This window comes from Lissotriton vulgaris, unplaced genomic scaffold (assembly GCF_964263255.1).
Source record: "Lissotriton vulgaris unplaced genomic scaffold, aLisVul1.2 SCAFFOLD_774, whole genome shotgun sequence".
NCBI classification, from domain to species: Eukaryota; Metazoa; Chordata; class Amphibia; order Caudata; family Salamandridae; genus Lissotriton; species Lissotriton vulgaris.
In genome coordinates this window covers 499,486-519,110 of record NW_028254302.1, presented here as the reverse complement: position 1 = coordinate 519,110, position 19,625 = coordinate 499,486, and the positions used below count along the sequence as shown (strand labels likewise).

The 19,625-nt window shown below is 57.1% G+C and overlaps 1 protein-coding gene across 1 annotated transcript in view; it reads left to right on the top strand.

Annotated features, from left to right (window-relative positions):
• The window catches only part of LOC147659589 (NACHT, LRR and PYD domains-containing protein 12-like), a 495,706-nt gene that overhangs the window by 352,098 nt on the left and 123,983 nt on the right, over nt 1-19,625 (top strand). The window contains exons 5-6 of the mRNA XM_086951623.1: nt 4,563-4,697; nt 7,048-7,218. Of these exons, the coding sequence (XP_086807749.1) occupies nt 4,563-4,697; nt 7,048-7,218 (306 nt within the window). The remainder of the gene's footprint in view (nt 1-4,562; nt 4,698-7,047; nt 7,219-19,625) is intronic.

The following is a 19,625-nucleotide window of genomic DNA, read 5'->3' as shown; positions in this document are numbered from 1 at the left end:
GCTCCAGCAACATTTCAGCGGCTCGTCAATCAGGTCCTGGCGGGGCTCGAAGGGTTCAGCGCCGCCTACCTAGACGACATCGCTGTATACAGCCACCATTGGCCCGAGCACCTCCACCACCTCCGAGCAGTGCTACAAGCCCTTCAGCGCGCTGGCCTCACGATCAAGGCCAGCAAATGTCAAATTGGCCAAGGGTCTGTAACCTACCTCGGGCACCAGGTGGGAAGCGGCCTGGTGGCCCCTCTGCAGCTCAAAATTGCCGCCATCCAGTCCTGGCAGCCTCCCATCACCCAGACCGCGGTACGAGCCTTCCTGGGCCTCACGGGCTATTACCGAAGGTTCGTGAAAGACTATGGTACCATAGTGGGGCCCCTCACGGAACTCACGTCCAAAAACCAACCCAAGAAAGTCAACTGGACCCCAGACTGCCAAACAGCCTTCGAACAATTGAAAGCCGCCATGTGCTCCGCCCCTGTGCTCCAGGCCCCCGACTACAGCCGGGAGTTCGTCGTCCAGACGGATGCCTCCGACCATGGCATTGGGGCAGTCCTGTCTCAAATGAACACCGAAGGCCTTGATCAGCCAGTGGCCTTCATCAGCAGACGGCTCCTACCACGAGAACAACGCTGGAGCACCATAGAGAGGGAGGCCTTCGCTGTGGTATGGGCCCTCAAAAAACTCCGGCCCTACCTCTTTGGCACACACTTTCGGGTGCAGACCGACCATCGACCCCTGCAGTGGCTGATGCAGATGCGGGGGGAAAACCCGAAGTTACTACGCTGGTCCATCTCCCTACAAGGGATGGACTTCACTGTTGAACACCGGCCTGGGCCAGATCACGCCAACGCGGATGGCCTGTCCCGGTTTTTCCGCCTCGACGAGGAGAGTCCCCAAGAGGATGGGTGACTCTCCCCGCCTTCAGCTGGGGGGGACGCATGTTGGACAGGCCACCTGAAGGGCCGATCTCCCCCCGGCCCGACCCGGCCCGAGCCCGGTCACACATATGCCACACACCACCACTGCACGTTCTCCGTCCCCTCAGGGACCCCTGCCCTCGAACATATCGACCTCGTGGGCCCGATCCACTGCTGGCCCACGCGCCCAACCTGGGCGCCATCTTGGACACCCCACCACGAGGCCGTCTGGCCCCCGATCGACCTCAACCCTGGGCCTAGCCAGGCCTCAGACATCCCGGCACCACCATCCACCCAGGAGGTGAGCGGGCTACTTGGCAAGTCAATGGGAGAAAGAGGTGTCGATGGCTCCCCCTCGCCGAGTGCCGCTCATCCATCGCCTCCCCGGGCGCTGGCTCCACCCCCCTGCTGGGTGTCTGAACCCCCTCATCCCGGACCTCCCGATCCCCAAGTGCGAGGGTCCGGACATCAAAGATCACCAGCCCTATAACTGGGGCAGCTCCAGAGCAGGAAGGCAGTTGTATCTTGGAGTCGAGAGACGCAAAGAAGAACTCATCCTTGACGGACTACTGGCGCTGCCGTAGCTCTGCCTTGTGCACCATCGTCGTACCTGCTGGCGCTGCCGCAACCTTCGTAACCTTCGTATCCTTCATCGTCGTCGGGACCTGCTGGCGTGGCCGCGGACCGTTTGTAACCATCATCTTCATCGGGACCTGCTGGCTCGCCGCGGACCGTCGTTTCGTTCATCCATCTCGGGACCTGCTGGCTCCGCCGCGGCCCGATCATCTAGAACGCCGAGCTCGAGGATTGAGAGCTGTTTCCATCTTTTGGTAACCAAGACTGTCCCGCTACCCTTTCCCCAAACCAGAGACCAGAATCGAGGGGACCCCTGAGTCCAGACCTCCTTGTACCATTTTATCGTACTTTAAGAATCGCCTATAAAATCTCGTTGAACCTTACCCTTGTGTGGTGTCCGTCTGTGGGGGGGAAGTTACTTGTCTGTACGATCGCTGGAGCCGGCTCTCCCTGGAGACCGCTCCCCTTATCCTCGGCCGACCCTCCCGGTCCGTCTAACACTGCACTGACCCCAGCACTGACCCCAGCACTGACCCCTGCACTGACCCCTGCTTTGAGCCCTGCACTGAGCCCTGCACTGACCACTGCACTGACCCCGGCACTGACCCCTGCACTGACCCCTGCCCTGACCCCAGCACTGACCCCTGCACTGACCCCTGCATTGACCCCCGCACTGAGCCCTGCATTGACCCCTGCACTGACCCCTGCACTGACCCCTGCACTGACCCCTGGACTGATGCCTGCACTGACCCCTGCACTGACCCCTGCACTGACCCCTGCACTGACCCCTGCACTGACCCCTGGACTGATGCCTGCACTGACCACTGCACTGAGCCATGCACTGAGCCCTGCACTGACCCCTGCACTGACCCCTGCCCTGACCCCTGCCCTGACCCCTGCCCTGACCCCTGCACTGAGGCCTGCACTGACCCCTGCCCTGACCCCTGCACTGAGCCCTGCACTGACCCCTGCACTGACCCCAGTCTGATGCCCAGGACAGAGCCCTGCACTGACCCCTACACTGACACCTGCCTGACCCCAGCACTGACCCCAGCACTGACCCATGAACTGACCCCTGCACTGACCCCTGCATTGACCCCTGCACTGACCCCTGCACTGAGCCCTGCACTGAGCCCTGCACTGACCCCTGCACTGACCCCAGTCTGATGCCCAGGACTGAGCCCTGCACGGACCCCTGCACTGACCCCTGCCCTGACCCCTGCACTGACCCCTGCATTGACCCCTGCACTGACCCCCGCACTGAGCCCTGCATTGACCCCTGCACTGACCCCTGCACTGACCCCTGCACTGACCCCTGGACTGATGCCTGCACTGACCCCTGCACTGACCCCTGCACTGACCCCTGCACTGACCCCTGCACTGACCCCTGGACTGATGCCTGCACTGACCACTGCACTGAGCCATGCACTGAGCCCTGCACTGACCCCTGCACTGACCCCTGCCCTGACCCCTGCCCTGACCCCTGCCCTGACCCCTGCACTGAGGCCTGCACTGACCCCTGCCCTGACCCCTGCACTGAGCCCTGCACTGACCCCTGCACTGACCCCAGTCTGATGCCCAGGACAGAGCCCTGCACTGACCCCTACACTGACACCTGCCTGACCCCAGCACTGACCCCAGCACTGACCCATGAACTGACCCCTGCACTGACCCCTGCATTGACCCCTGCACTGACCCCTGCACTGAGCCCTGCACTGAGCCCTGCACTGACCCCTGCACTGACCCCAGTCTGATGCCCAGGACTGAGCCCTGCACGGACCCCTGCACTGACCCCTGCACTGACCCCTGCACTGACCCCTGCATTGACCCCTGCACTGACCCCTGCACTGACCCCTGCACTGACCCCTGGACTGATGCCTGCACTGACCCCTGCACTGACCCCTGCACTGACCCCTGCACTGACCCCTGCACTGACCCCTGGACTGATGCCTGCACTGACCACTGCACTGAGCCATGCACTGAGCCCTGCACTGACCCCTGCACTGACCCCTGCCCTGACCCCTGCCCTGACCCCTGCACTGAGGCCTGCACTGACCCCTGCCCTGACCCCTGCACTGAGCCCTGCACTGACCCCTGCACTGACCCCAGTCTGATGCCCAGGACTGAGCCCTGCACTGACCCCTACACTGACACCTGCCTGACCCCAGCACTGACCCCAGCACTGACCCATGAACTGACCCCTGCACTGACCCCTGCATTGACCCCTGCACTGACCCCTGCCCTGACCCCTGCACTGAGCCCTGCACTGACCCCTGCACTGACCCCAGTCTGATGCCCAGGACTGAGCCCTGCACGGACCCCTGCACTGACCCCTGCACTGACCCCTGCACTGACCCCTGCATTGACCCCTGCACTGACCCCTGCACTGACCCCTGCACTGACCCCTGCACTGACCCCTGCATTGACCCCTGCACTGACCCCTGCACTGACCCCTGCATTGACCCCTGCACTGACCCCTGCACTGACCCCTCCACTGACCCTTGCACTGAGTCCTGCACTGATCCCTGCATTGACCCCTGCATTGAACCCTGCATTGAACCCTGCACTGACCCCTGCACTGACCCCTGCACTGACCCCTGCACTGACCCCAGCACTGACCCCTGCACTGACCCCGGCACTGACCCCTGCACTGACCCCTGCACTGAGCCCTGCACTGACCCCTGCACTGATCCCTGCATTGACCCCTGGACTGAGCCCTGCACTGACCCCTGCATTGAACCCTGCATTGACCCCTGCATTGAACCCTGCATTGAACCCTGCACTGACCCCTGCACTGACCCCTGCATTGAACCCTGCATTGACCCCTGCATTGAACCCTGCATTGAACCCTGCACTGACCCCTGCACTGACCCCTGCACTGAGCCCTGCACTGACCCCTGCACTGAGCCCTGCACTGACCCCTGCACTGAGCCCTGCACTGACCCCTGCACTGAGGCCTGCACTGACCCCTGCACTGAGCCCTGCACTGACCCCTGCACTGACCCCTGCACTGACCCCTGCACTGACCCCTGCACCCACCTGTGAGGCTCATGGCTGCTCTTTCCTCCACAGATTCAGCACATGTGAGATGAGGGATGAGGTTATTCCATCTATTTCCTTCCCCTTCTCCAAGGAGAAGCCGGAGCCTGACGTATCCTTGCTGTGTGAGGCGCTGAGGGATCCGCGGAGCCGCCTCAAGGAGCTCAGGTGAGTCCAGTAGGAATGTCCATGGGAAGGTGGGGTGGGGTGGGGGGGAGGGGTTACATCATTCTCACCGAGACCATGTTAGGTTCAGACGTAAGAGCTCCTCGTACGGGTATAAAGTTTGAACCTTTCTTCTGCTTTTAGCAGCAGTTATTATAAGATGCAGTGACTTCCACCTGTCTGCTCCTGTTGTAGTGAGATGGCTCAGCGAGCAAATGCACCCATCCCAGGGGACTGTACTCAACCTTCCGGTCAGGGTCTCCTATTCTGGTGAGATAGCTCAGCGAGCAAATGCACCTATCCCAGGGGACTGTGCTCAAACTTCCGGTCACGGGCTCCTATTCTGGTGAGATGGCTCAGCGAGCAAATGCACCTATCCCAGGGGACTGTGCTCAACCTTCCGGTCATGGGATCCTATTCTGGTGAGATGGCTCAGCGAGCAAATGCACCTATCCCAGGGGACTGTGCTCAACCTTCCGGTCATGGGATCCTATTCTGGTGAGATGGCTCAGCGAGCAAATGCACCTATCCCAGGGGTCTGTCTGCAACCTTCCGGTCATGGGCTCCTATTCTGGTGAGATGGCTCAGCGAGCAAATGCACCTATCCCAGGGGACTGTGCTCAACTTTCCGGTCACGGGCTCCTATTCTGGTGAGATGGCTTAGCGAGCAAATGCACCTATCCCAGGGGACTGTGCTCAACCTTCCGGTCACGGGCTCCTGTTCTAGTGAGATGGCTCAGCGAGCAAATGCACCTATCCCAGGGGACTGTGCTCAACCTTTTGGTCACGGGCTCCTGTTCTAGTGAGGTGGCTCAGCGAGCAAATGCACCTATCCCAGGGGACTGTGCACAACCTTTTGGTCACGGGCTCCTGTTCTAGTGAGATGGCTCAGCGAGCAAATGCACCTATCCCAGGAAGCTGTGCTCAACCTTTTGGTCACGGGCTCCTGTTCTAGTGAGGTGGCTCAGCGAGCAAATGCACCTATCCCAGGAAGCTGTGCTCAACCTTTTGGTCACGTGCTCCTGCACCTATCCCAGGGGACTGTGCTCAACCTTCCGGTCACGGGCTCCTGTTCTAGTGAAATGATATCATTACTTCTGGTAAAACAAGCTGCTTTACACTCCTCCTGGACTAAGCCTGAAGGCTGCTCTCCACAGCTACCACTTAGAGAGCTTTCTAAGGTTGCCTTAGAGCACTAGAATCACCGTAAGGTTTGTCTGGATTAGTGCAGGGTGCTTCACTAAAATAAGTGTGCACCATATACTAAGCCAGCCTCCTACAGTAGTCTTCTACGATGGGAGTTCACGGTTATAAAGTGCTTATAACCATCTTTGGATTGAGCAACTTGTAACCTCGCTTCACCAGTGGATGTATGTCATTACCACGCAGGTTTTACAACGCAAGTCGTTACAACGACTTGCGTTGGGGGCGCTGTGTACTGAATAGTTTAATTTACTATTCCAACTCCAGTCCCCGTGGATAGTAGGGAAGGTTTTGGATAGTAAATTAAACTATTCCCTATCCTACAGCGCCCTCCAGCGCAAGTCATTGTAACGACTTGCGTTGTAAAAGTTGCGTGGTAAAGGTACTGCGTGGTAAAAGTTGCGTTGTAAACGCTGTTCACCTCACCAGGGATGTATGCAGTGGTTATCTAAAAGCCTCTTCCACCAGCCTCTGTCTGATTTACTAATTGGCTCTGGGGGACTAAACAACTGTGGTTTACCCAACCCCCCCAGAGTTGTCTTACTCAAGGAATGCGATGACTCAGTTCCCAATGTATCCAATCAGCCCCAATCATCCCGTTAAACAATTCCCTCTTAAGCCGCGTTGAGAGCCACAGAAGTGTTGGACGGAGTCAAACAAAATCAGTTATAAAATCTGCTCCCATTTCTTGATGGACAATTTCCTCTCGGACACTCTGGGGTATTCTTGATCGCTTTCTTTACATTTTGTTTTCAGGAGCTTGAATTGAACGGCAGGGCTCGTGTCCCCAGATTTCCACACCAAACGCCACCGTGGAGACACTTTGCATTGTAAATGTGTATAACTGATTTAATGTGACTGTGACCTAAACGTCTACTAAAGGAACCTATCCCATGAGCGGCCCCACTAAGAGATGGTATATGTGCTTTTATAAGTGGACCCAAGGTCCCCCATAAATTCATGTAGTGGGAGGAGTTTAAGTGTTTCTTGTGCGCCTCAGATCAGAGAGTCCTGGGCCAGCACAGCTGCTGTTCTCGGTATTTATACCTTGTTTTTAATACTGTTAGTGATAAACCCTTCGAATCGTTAATGTTTTAATCCCCTCCCCTCTCTCTCTCTCTCTCTCTTTCTCTTTCTCGCTCCTTCTTAGCCTCTCTTTCTGTTGGATCACCGGTGCTTCCGGTGCAGCTCTGGCCGCCGCCCTTCGCTCCAACCGCTCTTTGCTGAACCTGGACTTGAATCTCAATATCCTGGGTGACGCTGGTGCGACCCTGCTCTGGGAGGCCCTGAAGCACCCGGACACCCGGCTGCAGAAGATCAGGTAAGGAGCAGAGGGGGTGAGGGGGGGCTTGTCTGTCTCATCTGCATTTTGTACTTTCCTCTGTATTCATTGACTCTGGGCGCAGCCTCTCTCCTCCATATGTTTGTCTTACATGCAGGTTTGAGGGTCGGCTCCCTGAAGCCTGTTTTAGGCGCTATCCGCACCCCGAGTGCACGGAGTGGGAGAATGTCCCCCAAAGGATGGAGATTTTAAGGAGTCTCCCTCTGCTGCCATAAATTTCATTTCCTGTAGAATACGGGTGCCTACATCCAGCTGCGTCTATTCATTGGTTGCAGCGGGGGAGAGGGGGGGGGGGGGTGAATGTAGGCCAAGATGAAACATTACTATCAAAACTATCTACCAGACAGGTCTGTATAAAACTAGGAGTGAGTGCTGCCCTGCACCCCAACAACATCAGGACTGAAACCAGGCGACAGTGGGAGGAGTTAAAGTGTTTCTTGGCACCTCAGATCAGAGAGTTCTGGGCTGTGACAGCTGCTTGTCTGACTATTTTTGTCTTGTTTTGAATAGTTTCAGCAATAATTCCTTAGAGTCAGGGCTTTAAGTGGGCCGGGTCTCGCCGGTGCTGAGCACCAGCTGTTTTTAAAGATGGCCTCAAAATGGGTCTCTAGCGGGCTCTGTTTTGTGCCCTGGCACAGGCAGACTGCAGTGACAGCAGGCACATCGATGTGCACTCCTCACACTGCTCACTTGTCACTAGTGTGCGCCATTCACACTGCTCACTTCTCACTAGTGTGCGCTGCTCACACTGCTCACTTCTCACTAGTGTACGCTGCTCACACTGCTCACTTGTCACTAGTGTGCGCTCCTCACACTGCTCACTTCTCACATCGATGTTAGCTGCTCACACTGCTCACTTGTCACTAGTGTGAGCTGCTCACACTGCTCGCTTGTCATTAGTGTGCGCTGCTCACACTGCTCACTTGTCCATTGTGTGAGCTGCTCACACTGCTTGCTTGTCACTAGTGTGCGCTGCTCACACTGCTCACTTGTCACTAGTGTGCACTGCTCGCTTGTCACTAGTTTGCTGCTCACACTGCTCACTTGTCACTAGTGTGCGCTGCTCACACTGCTCACTTGTCACTAGTGTGCGCTGCTCAAACTGCTCACTTCTCACATCGATGTTAGCTGCTCACACTGCTCACTTCTCACTAGTGTGCGCTGCTCACACTACTCGCTTGTCACTAGTGTGCACTGCTCACACTGCTCACTTGTCACTAGTGTGCACTGCTCGCTTGTCACTAGTTTGCTGCTCACACTGCTCACTTGTCACTAGTGTGCGCTGCTCACACTGCTCACTTGTCACTAGTGTGCGCTGCTCACACTGCTCACTTCTCACATCATGTGCGCTGTGAACACTGCTCACTTGTCACTAGTGTGCGCTGCTCACACTGCTCACTTCTCACATCATGTGCGCTGTGAACACTGCTCACTTGTCACTAGTGTGCGCTGCTCACACTGCTCACTGCTCACTAGTCTCGCCTATGTGAGAGCTACTGGCTTTGCCAATCTCTTTTAGCCATGTTGCACAGCAGTCTGGCTGCTGTTCAGAATGGTTAAAAGATAGTGGCGTGGCGTGGTGAGGCATAGAGTAGAGTGGTACAGAAGAAAGTAGAGTACAGTTGCATAGAGTAGTGTGGAGTGGTGTAGGGTGGAGTGGCATACAGTAGGGCATCTCACAGAAGAGTGATATAACAGAGTGGCTTAGAGTGGCACAGAGGTGTATAGTGGCATAGACTGGAGTGACAGAGAGTAGAGTGGCATAGAGTGGAGTGAGATAGAATGGAGCGGCGTAGAGCAGAGCAGCATAGAGTGGAATAGAGTGACCTAGAGTAGATTGGCATAGAGTGGTGTGGCATGGAGTGGAATAGAGTGGAGTGGCCTGGAGTGGAGTGTCATAGAGCAGAGTGACACAGGAGTGAGGAGTGAGGAGTGAGGAGTGAGGAGTGAGGAGTGAGGGGTGAGGAGTGAGGGGTGAGGAGTGAGGAGTGAGGAGTGAGGGGTGAGGAGTGAGGGGTGAGGAGTGAGGGGTGAGGAGTGAGGAGTGAGGAGTGAGGAGTGAGGAGTAATGAGTGAGGAGTGAGGAGTGAGGGGTGAGGGGTGAGGGGTGAGGAGTGAGGAGTGAGGAGTGAGGAGTGAGGAGTGAGGAGTGAGGGGTGAGGGGTGGGTGAGGGGTGAGGAGTAATGAGTGAGGAGTGAGGAGTGAGGAGTGAGGAGTGAGGCGTGAGGAGTGAGGAGTGAGGAGTGAGGAGTGAGGAGTGAGGAGTGAGGGGTGAGGGGTGAGGGGTGAGGAGTGAGGAGTAATGAGTGAGGGGTGAGGAGTGAGGAGTGAGGAGTGAGGAGTGAGGAGTGAGGAGTGAGGAGTGAGGAGTGAGGAGTGAGGGGTGAGGGGTGAGGAGTGAGGAGTAATGAGTGAGGGGTGAGGAGTGAGGAGTGAGGAGTGAGGAGTAAGGAGTGATTAATGAGGAGTGAGGAGTGAGGGGTGAGGAGTGAGGGGTGATGAGTGAGGGGTGAGGAGTGAGGAGTGGGGAGTGAGGGGTGGGGAGTGAGGGGTGAGGGGTGAGGGGTGAGGAGTGAGGGGTGAGGGGTGAGGCGTGAGGCATGAGGCGTGAGGAGTGAGGAGTGAAGAGTGAAGAGTGAGGAGTGAGGAGTGAGGAGTGAGGAGTAATGAGTGAGGAGTGAGGGGTGAGGGGTGAGGAGTGAGGGGTGAGGAGTGAGGAGTGAGGGGTGAGGAGTGAGGAGTGAGGAGTGAGGAGTGAGGCGTGAGGAGTGAGGAGTGAGGAGTAAGGAGTGATTAATGAGGAGTGAGGAGTGAGGAGTGAGGAGTGAGGAGTGAGGAGTGAGGGGTGAGGAGTGAGGAGTGAGGAGTGAGGAGTGAGGAGTGAGGAGTGAGGAGTGAGGGGTGAGGGGTGAGGAGTGAGGAGTGAGGCGTGAGGCGTGAGGCGTGAGGCGTGAGGAGTGAGGAGTGAGGAGTGAGGAGTGAGGGGTGAGGGGTGAGGGGTGAGGGGTGAGGAGTGAGGAGTGAGGAGTGAGGAGTGAGGAGTGAGGAGTGAGGCGTGAGGAGTAATGAGTGAGGAGTGAGGAGTGAGGAGTAAGGAGTGATTAATGAGGAGTGAGGAGTGAGGGGTGAGGAGTGAGGGGTGAGGGGTGAGGGGTGAGGAGTGAGGAGTGAGGAGTGAGGGGTGGGGAGTGAGGAGTGAGGGGTGAGGGGTGAGGGGTGAGGAGTGAGGAGTGAGGGGTGAGGCGTGAGGCATGAGGCGTGAGGAGTGAGGAGTGAGGAGTGAGGAGTAATGAGTAATGAGTGAGGAGTGAGGAGTGAGGGGTGAGGGGTGAGGAGTGAGGGGTGAGGAGTGAGGAGTGAGGAGTGAGGAGTGAGGAGTGAGGCGTGAGGAGTGAGGAGTGAGGAGTGAGGAGTTAGGAGTGAGGAGTGAGGAGTAATGAGTGAGGAGTGAGGAGTAAGGAGTGATTAATGAGGAGTGAGGAGTGAGGGGTGAGGAGTGAGGGGTGAGGGGTGAGGCGTGAGGAGTGAGGATTGAGGAGTGAGGAGTAATGAGTGAGGAGTGAGGCGTGAGGCGTGAGGAGTGAGGAGTGAGGAGTGAGGAGTGAGGAGTAATGAGTGAGGAGTGAGGCGTGAGGAGTGAGGAGTGAGGAGTGAGGAGTGAGGAGAGAGGCGTGAGGCGTGAGGGGTGAGGAGTGAGGGGTGAGGAGGGAGGGGTGAGGGGTGAGGGGTGAGGGGTGAGGGGTGGGGAGTGAGGAGTGAGGGGTGAGGGGTGAGGGGTGAGGAGTGAGGAGTGAGGGGTGAGGCGTGAGGCATGAGGCGTGAGGAGTGAGGAGTGAAGAGTGAAGAGTGAGGAGTGAGGAGTGAGGAGTGAGGAGTGAGGAGTAATGAGTGAAGAGTGAAGAGTGAGGAGTGAGGAGTAATGAGTGAGGAGTGAGGCGTGAGGAGTGAGGCGTGAGGAGTGAGGAGTGAGGAGTGAGGAGTGAGGAGTGAGGAGTGAGGCGTGAGGCGTGAGGAGTGAGGAGTGAGGAGTAATGAGTGAGGAGTGAGGAGTAAGGAGTGATTAATGAGGAGTGAGGAGTGAGGGATGAGGAGTGAGGGGTGAGGGGTGAGGGGTGAGGCGTGAGGAGTGAGGAGTGAGGAGTGAGGAGTAATGAGTGAGGAGTGAGGAGTGAGGAGTGAGGGGTGAGGAGTGAGGAGTGAGGAGTGAGGGGTGAGGCGTGAGGCGTGAGGAGTGAGGAGTGAGGAGTGAGGAGTGAGGAGTAATGAGTGAGGAGTGAGGAGTGAGGAGTGAGGCGTGAGGAGTGAGGAGTGAGGAGTGAGGCGTGAGGAGTGAGGAGTGAGGAGTGAGGAGTGAGGCGTGAGGAGTGAGGAGTGAGGAGTAATGAGTGATTAATGAGGAGTGAGGAGTGAGGAGTGAGGAGTGAGGAGTGAGGAGTGAGGCGTGAGGAGTGAGGCGTGAGGCGTGAGGAGTGAGGAGTGAGGAGTGAGGAGTGAGGAGTGAGGAGTGAGGGGTGAGGCGTGAGGAGTGAGGAGTGAGGAGTAATGAGTGATTAATGAGGAGTGAGGAGTGAGGAGTGAGGAGTGAGGAGTGAGGCGTGAGGCGTGAGGAGTAATGAGTGAGGGGTGAGGAGTGAGGGGTGAGGAGTGAGGGGTGGGTGAGGGGTGAGGGGTGAGGAGTGAGGGGTGGGTGAGGAGTGAGGGGTGGGTGAGGGGTGAGGCGTGAGGGGTAAGGAGTGAGGGGTGGGTGAGGAGTGAGGAGTAATGAGTGAAGGGTGAGGCGTGAGGAGTGAGGAGTGAGGAGTGAGGAGTAATGAGTGATTAATGAGGAGTGAGGAGTGAGGAGTGAGGAGTGAGGAGTAATGAGTGATTAATGAGGAGTGAGGAGTGAGGAGTGAGGAGTGAGGAGTGAGGGGTGAGGAGTGAGGGGTGAGGAGTGAGGAGTGAGGAGTGAGGGGTGGGGAGTGAGGAGTGAGGGGTGAGGGGTGAGGGGTGAGGAGTGAGGAGTGAGGGGTGAGGCGTGAGGGGTGAGGAGTGAGGAGTGAGGAGTGAGGGGTGAGGAGTAATGAGTGATTAATGAGGAGTAAGGAGTGATTAATGAGGAGTGAGGAGTGAGGAGTGAGGAGTGAGGAGTGAGGAGTGAGGAGTGAGGGGTGAGGAGTGAGGGGTGAGGAGTGAGGAGTGAGGAGTGAGGCGTGAGGAGTGAGGAGTGAGGAGTGAGGAGTGATTAATGAGGAGTGAGGAGTGAGGAGTGAGGGGTGAGGCGTGAGGAGTGAGGCGTGAGGAGTAATGAGTGAATAATGAGGAGTGAGGAGTGAGGAGTGAGGAGTGAGGAGTGAGGAGTGAGGCCTGAGGCGTGAGGAGTGAGGGGTGAGGAGTGAGGGGTGAGGAATGAGGAGTGAGGAGTGAGGGGTGGGGAGTGAGGGGTGGGGAGTGAGGAGTGAGGGGTGAGGGGTGAGGGGTGAGGGGTGAGGGGTGAGGAGTGAGGGGTGAGGCGTGAGGGGTGAGGAGTGAGGAGTGAGGAGTGAGGAGTAATGAGTGATTAATGAGGAGTAAGGAGTGATTAATGAGGAGTGAGGAGTGAGGGGTGAGGAGTGAGGGGTGAGGAGTTAGGAGTGAGGAGTGAGGAGTGAGGAGTGAGGCGTGAGGAGTGAGGAGTGAGGAGTGAGGAGTAATGAGTGAGGAGTGAAGAGTGAAGAGTGAAGAGTGAGGAGTGAGGAGTAATGAGTGAGGAGTGAGGAGTGAGGGGTGAGGGGTGAGGAGTGAGGGGTGAGGAGTGAGGAGTGAGGAGTGAGGAGTGAGGAGTGAGGCGTGAGGAGTGAGGAGTGAGGAGTGAGGAGTAATGAGTGAGGAGTGAGGAGTGAGGAGTAAGGAGTGATTAATGAGGAGTGAGGAGTGAGGAGTAAGAAGTGATTAATGAGGAGTGAGGAGTGAGGAGTGAGGAGTGAGGAGTGAGGAGTGAGGAGTGAGGGGTGAGGAGTGAGGAGTGAGGAGTGAGGAGTGAGGAGTGAGGGGTGAGGGGTGAGGGGTGAGGGGTGAGGGGTGAGGAGTGAGGAGTGAGGGGTGAGGAGTGAGGAGTGAGGAGTGAGGCGTGAGGCGTGAGGAGTGAGGAGTGAGGAGTAATGAGTAATGAGTGAGGAGTGAGGAGTGAGGGGTGAGGAGTGAGGAGTGAGGGGTGAGGAGTGAGGAGTGATGAGTGAGGGGTGAGGGGTGAGGAGTGAGGCGTGAGGCATGAGGAGTGAGGAGTGAGGAGTAATGAGTTATTAATGAGGAGTGAGGAGTGAGGAGTGAGGAGTGAGGAGTGAGGAGTGAGGAGTGAGGCGTGAGGAGTGAGGCGTGAGGCGTGAGGAGTGAGGAGTGAGGAGTGAGGAGTGAGGAGTGAGGAGTGAGGAGTGAGGCGTGAGGAGTGAGGAGTGAGGAGTGAGGAGTGAGGGGTGAGGCGTGAGGAGTGAGGAGTGAGGAGTAATGAGTGATTAATGAGGAGTGAGGAGTGAGGAGTGAGGAGTGAGGCGTGAGGCGTGAGGAGTGAGGCGTGAGGAGTAATGAGTGAGGGGTGAGGAGTGAGGGGTGAGGAGTGAGGGGTGGGTGAGGGGTGAGGGGTGAGGAGTGAGGGGTGGGTGAGGAGTGAGGGGTGGGTGAGGGGTGAGGCGTGAGGAGTGAGGGGTAAGGAGTGAGGGGTGGGTGAGGAGTGAGGAGTAATGAGTGAAGGGTGAGGCGTGAGGAGTGAGGAGTGAGGAGTGAGGAGTGAGGAGTGAGGAGTGAGGAGTGAGGAGTAATGAGTGATTAATGAGGAGTGAGGAGTGAGGAGTGAGGAGTGAGGAGTGAGGAGTGAGGAGTGAGGGGTGAGGAGTGAGGGGTGAGGCGTGAGGAGTGAGGAGTGAGGGGTGGGGAGTGAGGAGTGAGGGGTGAGGGGTGAGGGGTGAGGAGTGAGGAGTGAGGGGTGAGGCGTGAGGGGTGAGGAGTGAGGAGTGAGGAGTGAGGGGTGAGGAGTAATGAGTGATTAATGAGGAGTAAGGAGTGATTAATGAGGAGTGAGGAGTGAGGAGTGAGGAGTGAGGAGTGAGGAGTGAGGAGTGAGGAGTGAGGGGTGAGGAGTGAGGGGTGAGGAGTGAGGAGTGAGGAGTGAGGCGTGAGGAGTGAGGAGTGAGGAGTGAGGAGTGATTAATGAGGAGTGAGGAGTGAGGAGTGAGGAGTGAGGAGTGAGGGGTGAGGCGTGAGGAGTGAGGCATGAGGAGTAATGAGTGATTAATGAGGAGTGAGGAGTGAGGAGTGAGGAGTGAGGCGTGAGGCGTGAGGAGTGAGGGGTGAGGAGTGAGGGGTGAGGAGTGAGGAGTGAGGGGTGGGGAGTGAGGGGTGGGGAGTGAGGAGTGAGGGGTGAGGGGTGAGGGGTGAGGGGTGAGGGATGAGGGGTGAGGAGTGAGGGGTGAGGCGTGAGGGGTGAGGAGTGAGGAGTGAGGAGTGAGGAGTAATGAGTGATTAATGAGGAGTAAGGAGTGATTAATGAGGAGTGAGGAGTGAGGAGTGAGGAGTGAGGGGTGAGGAGTGAGGAGTGAGGGGTGAGGAGTGAGGAGTGAGGAGTGAGGAGTGAGGAGTGAGGCGTGAGGAGTGAGGAGTGAGGAGTGAGGAGTAATGAGTGAGGAGTGAGGAGTGAAGAGTGAAGAGTGAAGAGTGAGGAGTGAGGAGTAATGAGTAATGAGTGAGGAGTGAGGAGTGAGGGGTGAGGAGTGAGGGGTGAGGAGTGAGGAGTGAGGAGTGAGGAGTGAGGCGTGAGGAGTGAGGAGTGAGGAGTGAGGAGTGAGGAGTAAGGAGTGATTAATGAGGAGTGAGGAGTGAGGAGTGAGGAGTAAGGAGTGATTAATGAGGAGTGAGGAGTGAGGAGTGAGGAGTGAGGGGTGAGGAGTGAGGAGTGAGGAGTGAGGAGTGAGGAGTGAGGGGTGAGGGGTGAGGGGTGAGGGGTGAGGGGTGAGGGGTGAGGGGTGAGGAGTGAGGAGTGAGGAGTGAGGAGTGAGGAGTGAGGCGTGAGGGGTGAGGAGTGAGGAGTGAGGAGTAATGAGTAATGAGTGAGGAGAGAGGAGTGAGGAGTGAGGCGTGAGGAGTGAGGGGTGAGGAGTGAGGAGTGAGGAGTGAGGAGTTATGAGTGAGGAGTGAGGAGGCAGGGGTGAGGGGTGAGGGGTGAGGGGTGAGGGGTGAGGGGTGAGGAGTGAGGAGTGAGGGTGAGGAGTGAGGAGTGAGGAGTGAGGAGTGAGGAGTGAGGCGTGAGGAGTGAGGAGTGAGGAGTGAGGAGTGAGGAGTGAGGAGTGAGGGGTGAGGAGTGAGGAGTGAGGAGTGAGGAGTAATGAGTGAGGAGTGAGGAGTGAGGGGTGAGGGGTGAGGGGTGAGGAGTGAGGAGTGAGGCGTGAGGCGTGAGGAGTGAGGAGTGAGGAGTGAGGAGTGAGGAGTAATGAGTGAGGAGTGAGGAGTAAGGAGTGATTAATGAGGAGTGAGGAGTGAGGGGTGAGGAGTGAGGAGTGAGGGGTGAGGGGTGAGGAGTGAGGAGTAATGAGTGAGGAGTGAGGAGTAAGGAGTGATTAATGAGGAGTGAGGAGTGAGGGTGAGGAGTGAGGAGTGAGGGGTGAGGGGTGAGGGGTGAGGAGTGAGGAGTGAGGAGTGAGGAGTAATGAGTGAGGAGTGAGGAGTGAGGGGTGAGGAGTGAGGAGTGAGGCGTGAGGCGTGAGGCGTGAGGCGTGAGGCGTGAGGAGTGAGGAGGGAGGAGTGAGGAGTGAGGCGTGAGGAGTGAGGAGTGAGGAGTGAGGAGTGATGAGTGAGGAGTGAGGAGTGAGGAGTGAGGAGTGAGGCGTGAGGAGTAAGGAGTGATTAATGAGGAGTGAGGAGTGAGGGGTGAGGAGTGAGAGGTGAGGGGTGAGGCGTGAGGAGTGAGGAGTGAGGAGTGAGGAGTAATGAGTGAGGAGTGAGGAGTGAGGGGTGAGGAGTGAGGAGTGAGGAGTGAGGAGTGAGGAGTGAGGAGTGAGGAGTGAGGGGTGAGGAGTGAGGAGTGAGGAGTGAGGAGTGAGGAGTGAGGAGTAATGAGTGAGGAGTGAGGAGTGAGGGGTGAGGGGTGAGGGGTGAGGGGTGAGGGGTGAGGAGTGAGGGGTGAGGAGTGAGGAGTGAGGAGTGAGGAGTGAGGGGTGAGGAGCGAGGAGTGAGGGGTGAGGAGTGAGGAGTGAGGAGTGAGGAGTAATGAGTGAGGAGTGAGGGGTGAGGGGTGAGGGGTGAGGGGTGAGGGGTGAGGAGTGAGGAGTGAGGGGTGAGGAGTGAGGAGTGAGGAGTGAGGAGTGAGGAGCGAGGAGCGAGGAGTGAGGAGTGAGGAGTGAGGAGTGAGGAGTGAGGAGTGAGGAGTGAGGCGTGAGGAGTGAGGAGTGAGGAGTGAGGAGTGATTAATGAGGAGTGAGGAGTGAGGAGTGAGGGGTGAGGCGTGAGGAGTGAGGAATGAGGAGTGAGGAGTGAGGAGTGAGGCGTGAGGAGTGAGGAGTGAGGAGTGAGGAGTGAGGCGTGAGGAGTGAGGAGTGAGGCGTGAGGAGTAATGAGTGAGGGGTGAGGAGTGAGGGGTGGGTGAGGGGTGAGGGGTGAGGAGTGAGAGGTGGGTGAGGAGTGAGGGGTGGGTGAGGGGTGAGGCGTGAGGAGTGAGGAGTGAGGAGTAATGAGTGAGGAGTGAGGAGTAAGGAGTGATTAATGAGGAGTGAGGAGTGAGGGATGAGGAGTGAGGGGTGAGGGGTGAGGGGTGAGGCGTGAGGAGTGAGGAGTGAGGAGTGAGGAGTAATGAGTGAGGAGTGAGGAGTGAGGAGTGAGGGGTGAGGAGTGAGGAGTGAGGCGTGAGGTGTGAGGAGTGAGGAGTGAGGAGTGAGGAGTGAGGAGTAATGAGTGAGGAGTGAGGAGTGAGGAGTGAGGCGTGAGGAGTGAGGAGTGAGGAGTGAGGAGTGAGGCGTGAGGAGTGAGGAGTGAGGAGTGAGGAGTGAGGAGTGAGGCGTGAGGAGTGAGGAGTGAGGAGTAATGAGTGATTAATGAGGAGTGAGGAGTGAGGAGTGAGGAGTGAGGAGTGAGGAGTGAGGAGTGAGGCGTGAGGAGTGAGGCGTGAGGCGTGAGGAGTGAGGAGTGAGGAGTGAGGAGTGAGGAGTGAGGAGTGAGGAGTGAGGAGTGAGGGGTGAGGGGTGAGGCGTGAGGAGTGAGGAGTAATGAGTGATTTATGAGGAGTGAGGAGTGAGGAGTGAGGCGTGAGGAGTAATGAGTGAGGGGTGAGGAGTGAGGGGTGAGGAGTGAGGGGTGGGTGAGGGGTGAGGGGTGAGGAGTGAGGGGTGGGTGAGGAGTGAGGGGTGGGTGAGGGGTGAGGCGTGAGGAGTGAGGGGTAAGGAGTGAGGGGTGGGTGAGGAGTGAGGAGTAATGAGTGAAGGGTGAGGCGTGAGGAGTGAGGAGTGAGGAGTGAGGAGTAATGAGTGATTAATGAGGAGTGAGGAGTGAGGAGTGAGGAGTGAGGAGTAATGAGTGATTAATGAGGAGTGAGGAGTGAGGAGTGAGGAGTGAGGGGTGAGGAGTGAGGGGTGAGGAGTGAGGAGTGAGGAGTGAGGGGTGGGGAGTGAGGAGTGAGGGGTGAGGGGTGAGGGGTGAGGAGTGAGGAGTGAGGGGTGAGGGGTGAGGAGTAATGAGTGATTAATGAGGAGTAAGGAGTGATTAATGAGGAGTGAGGAGTGAGGAGTGAGGAGTGAGGAGTGAGGAGTGAGGGGTGAGGAGTGAGGGGTGAGGAGTGAGGAGTGAGGAGTGAGGAGTGAGGCGTGAGGAGTGAGGAGTGAGGAGTGAGGAGTGAGGAGTGAGGGGTGAGGGGTGAGGGGTGAGGAGTGAGGGGTGAGGCGTGAGGCATGAGGCGTGAGGAGTGAGGAGTGAAGAGTGAAGAGTGAGGAGTGAGGAGTGAGGAGTGAGGAGTGAGGAGTAATGAGTGAAGAGTGAAGAGTGAGGAGTGAGGAGTAATGAGTGAGGAGTGAGGCGTGAGGAGTGAGGCGTGAGGAGTGAGGAGTGAGGAGTGAGGAGTGAGGAGTGAGGAGTGAGGAGTGAGGCGTGAGGCGTGAGGAGTAATGAGTGAGGGGTGAGGAGTGAGGGGTGAGGAGTGAGGGGTGAGGAGTGAGGGGTGGGTGAGGGGTGAGGGGTGAGGAGTGAGGGGTGGGTGAGGAGTGAGGGGTGGGTGAGGGGTGAGGCGTGAGGAGTGAGGGGTAAGGAGTGAGGGGTGGGTGAGGAGTGAGGAGTAATGAGTGAAGGGTGAGGCGTGAGGAGTGAGGAGTGAGGAGTAATGAGTGATTAATGAGGAGTGAGGAGTGAGGAGTGAGGAGTGAGGAGTGAGGAGTAATGAGTGATTAATGAGGAGTGAGGAGTGAGGAGTGAGGAGTGAGGGGTGAGGAGTGAGGGGTGAGGAGTGAGGAGTGAGGAGTGAGGGGTGGGGAGTGAGGAGTGAGGGGTGAGGGGTGAGGGGTGAGGAGTGAGGAGTGAGGGGTGAGGGGTGAGGAGTAATGAGTGATTAATGAGGAGTAAGGAGTGATTAATGAGGAGTGAGGAGTGAGGAGTGAGGAGTGAGGAGTGAGGGGTGAGGAGTGAGGGGTGAGGAGTGAGGAGTGAGGAGTGAGGAGTGAGGCGTGAGGAGTGAGGAGTGAGGAGTGAGGAGTGATTAATGAGGAGTGAGGAGTAATGTAATGTAAGGATTTATTTGTACCGCGCAACTATCGCTCCAAAGAGCATCTTGGCGCCCACTTGTGTAGCTGATAAGATAGAAATCTTACACTAGGGATCTGGAAATAGTGTCTGGAAGAGTGAAGATCCAGGTTTTTAGTTGCTTCCTGAATTCTGTTTCTTTGTCCAGCGCTCTTATGCAGGGAGGGAGGGTGTTCCATGCTTTTGCACCTAATATCGCAAAGGACTTGCCTCCACGAGTCTTAAGCCTGAATGGTTGAACTGCTAGAAGATTGGCATTGGACGAGCGGAGAATTCGGGTTGGGTGATATCTGGTGAATTTTTTCCGCAGATACAGTGGTCCACGTTGATGGAATGCTCTGAAGGTGATGAGCAATATTTTGAATAGAATTCTTTTGATGATAGGTAGCCAGTGTAGAGTTTTAAGGGCTTCTGTCGCTGATGATCTTCTGGGCCACTTTAATATGAGTTTAGCCGCCGAATTCTGGACCATTTGGAGCCTGTGGGTGACCTCCTTATTGGTGCCTGCATATAGTCCGTTGCAGTAATCTAGATGAGATGTAACCAGTGCGACCACCACTGTTTTCCTGGCTTCCAAGGGAAGGAGGTCGAAGAACTTTCTCAGACTCTTTATAACACCAAAGCACGTACCTGCCACTTTCAGTGCTTGCTGTTTAAAGGA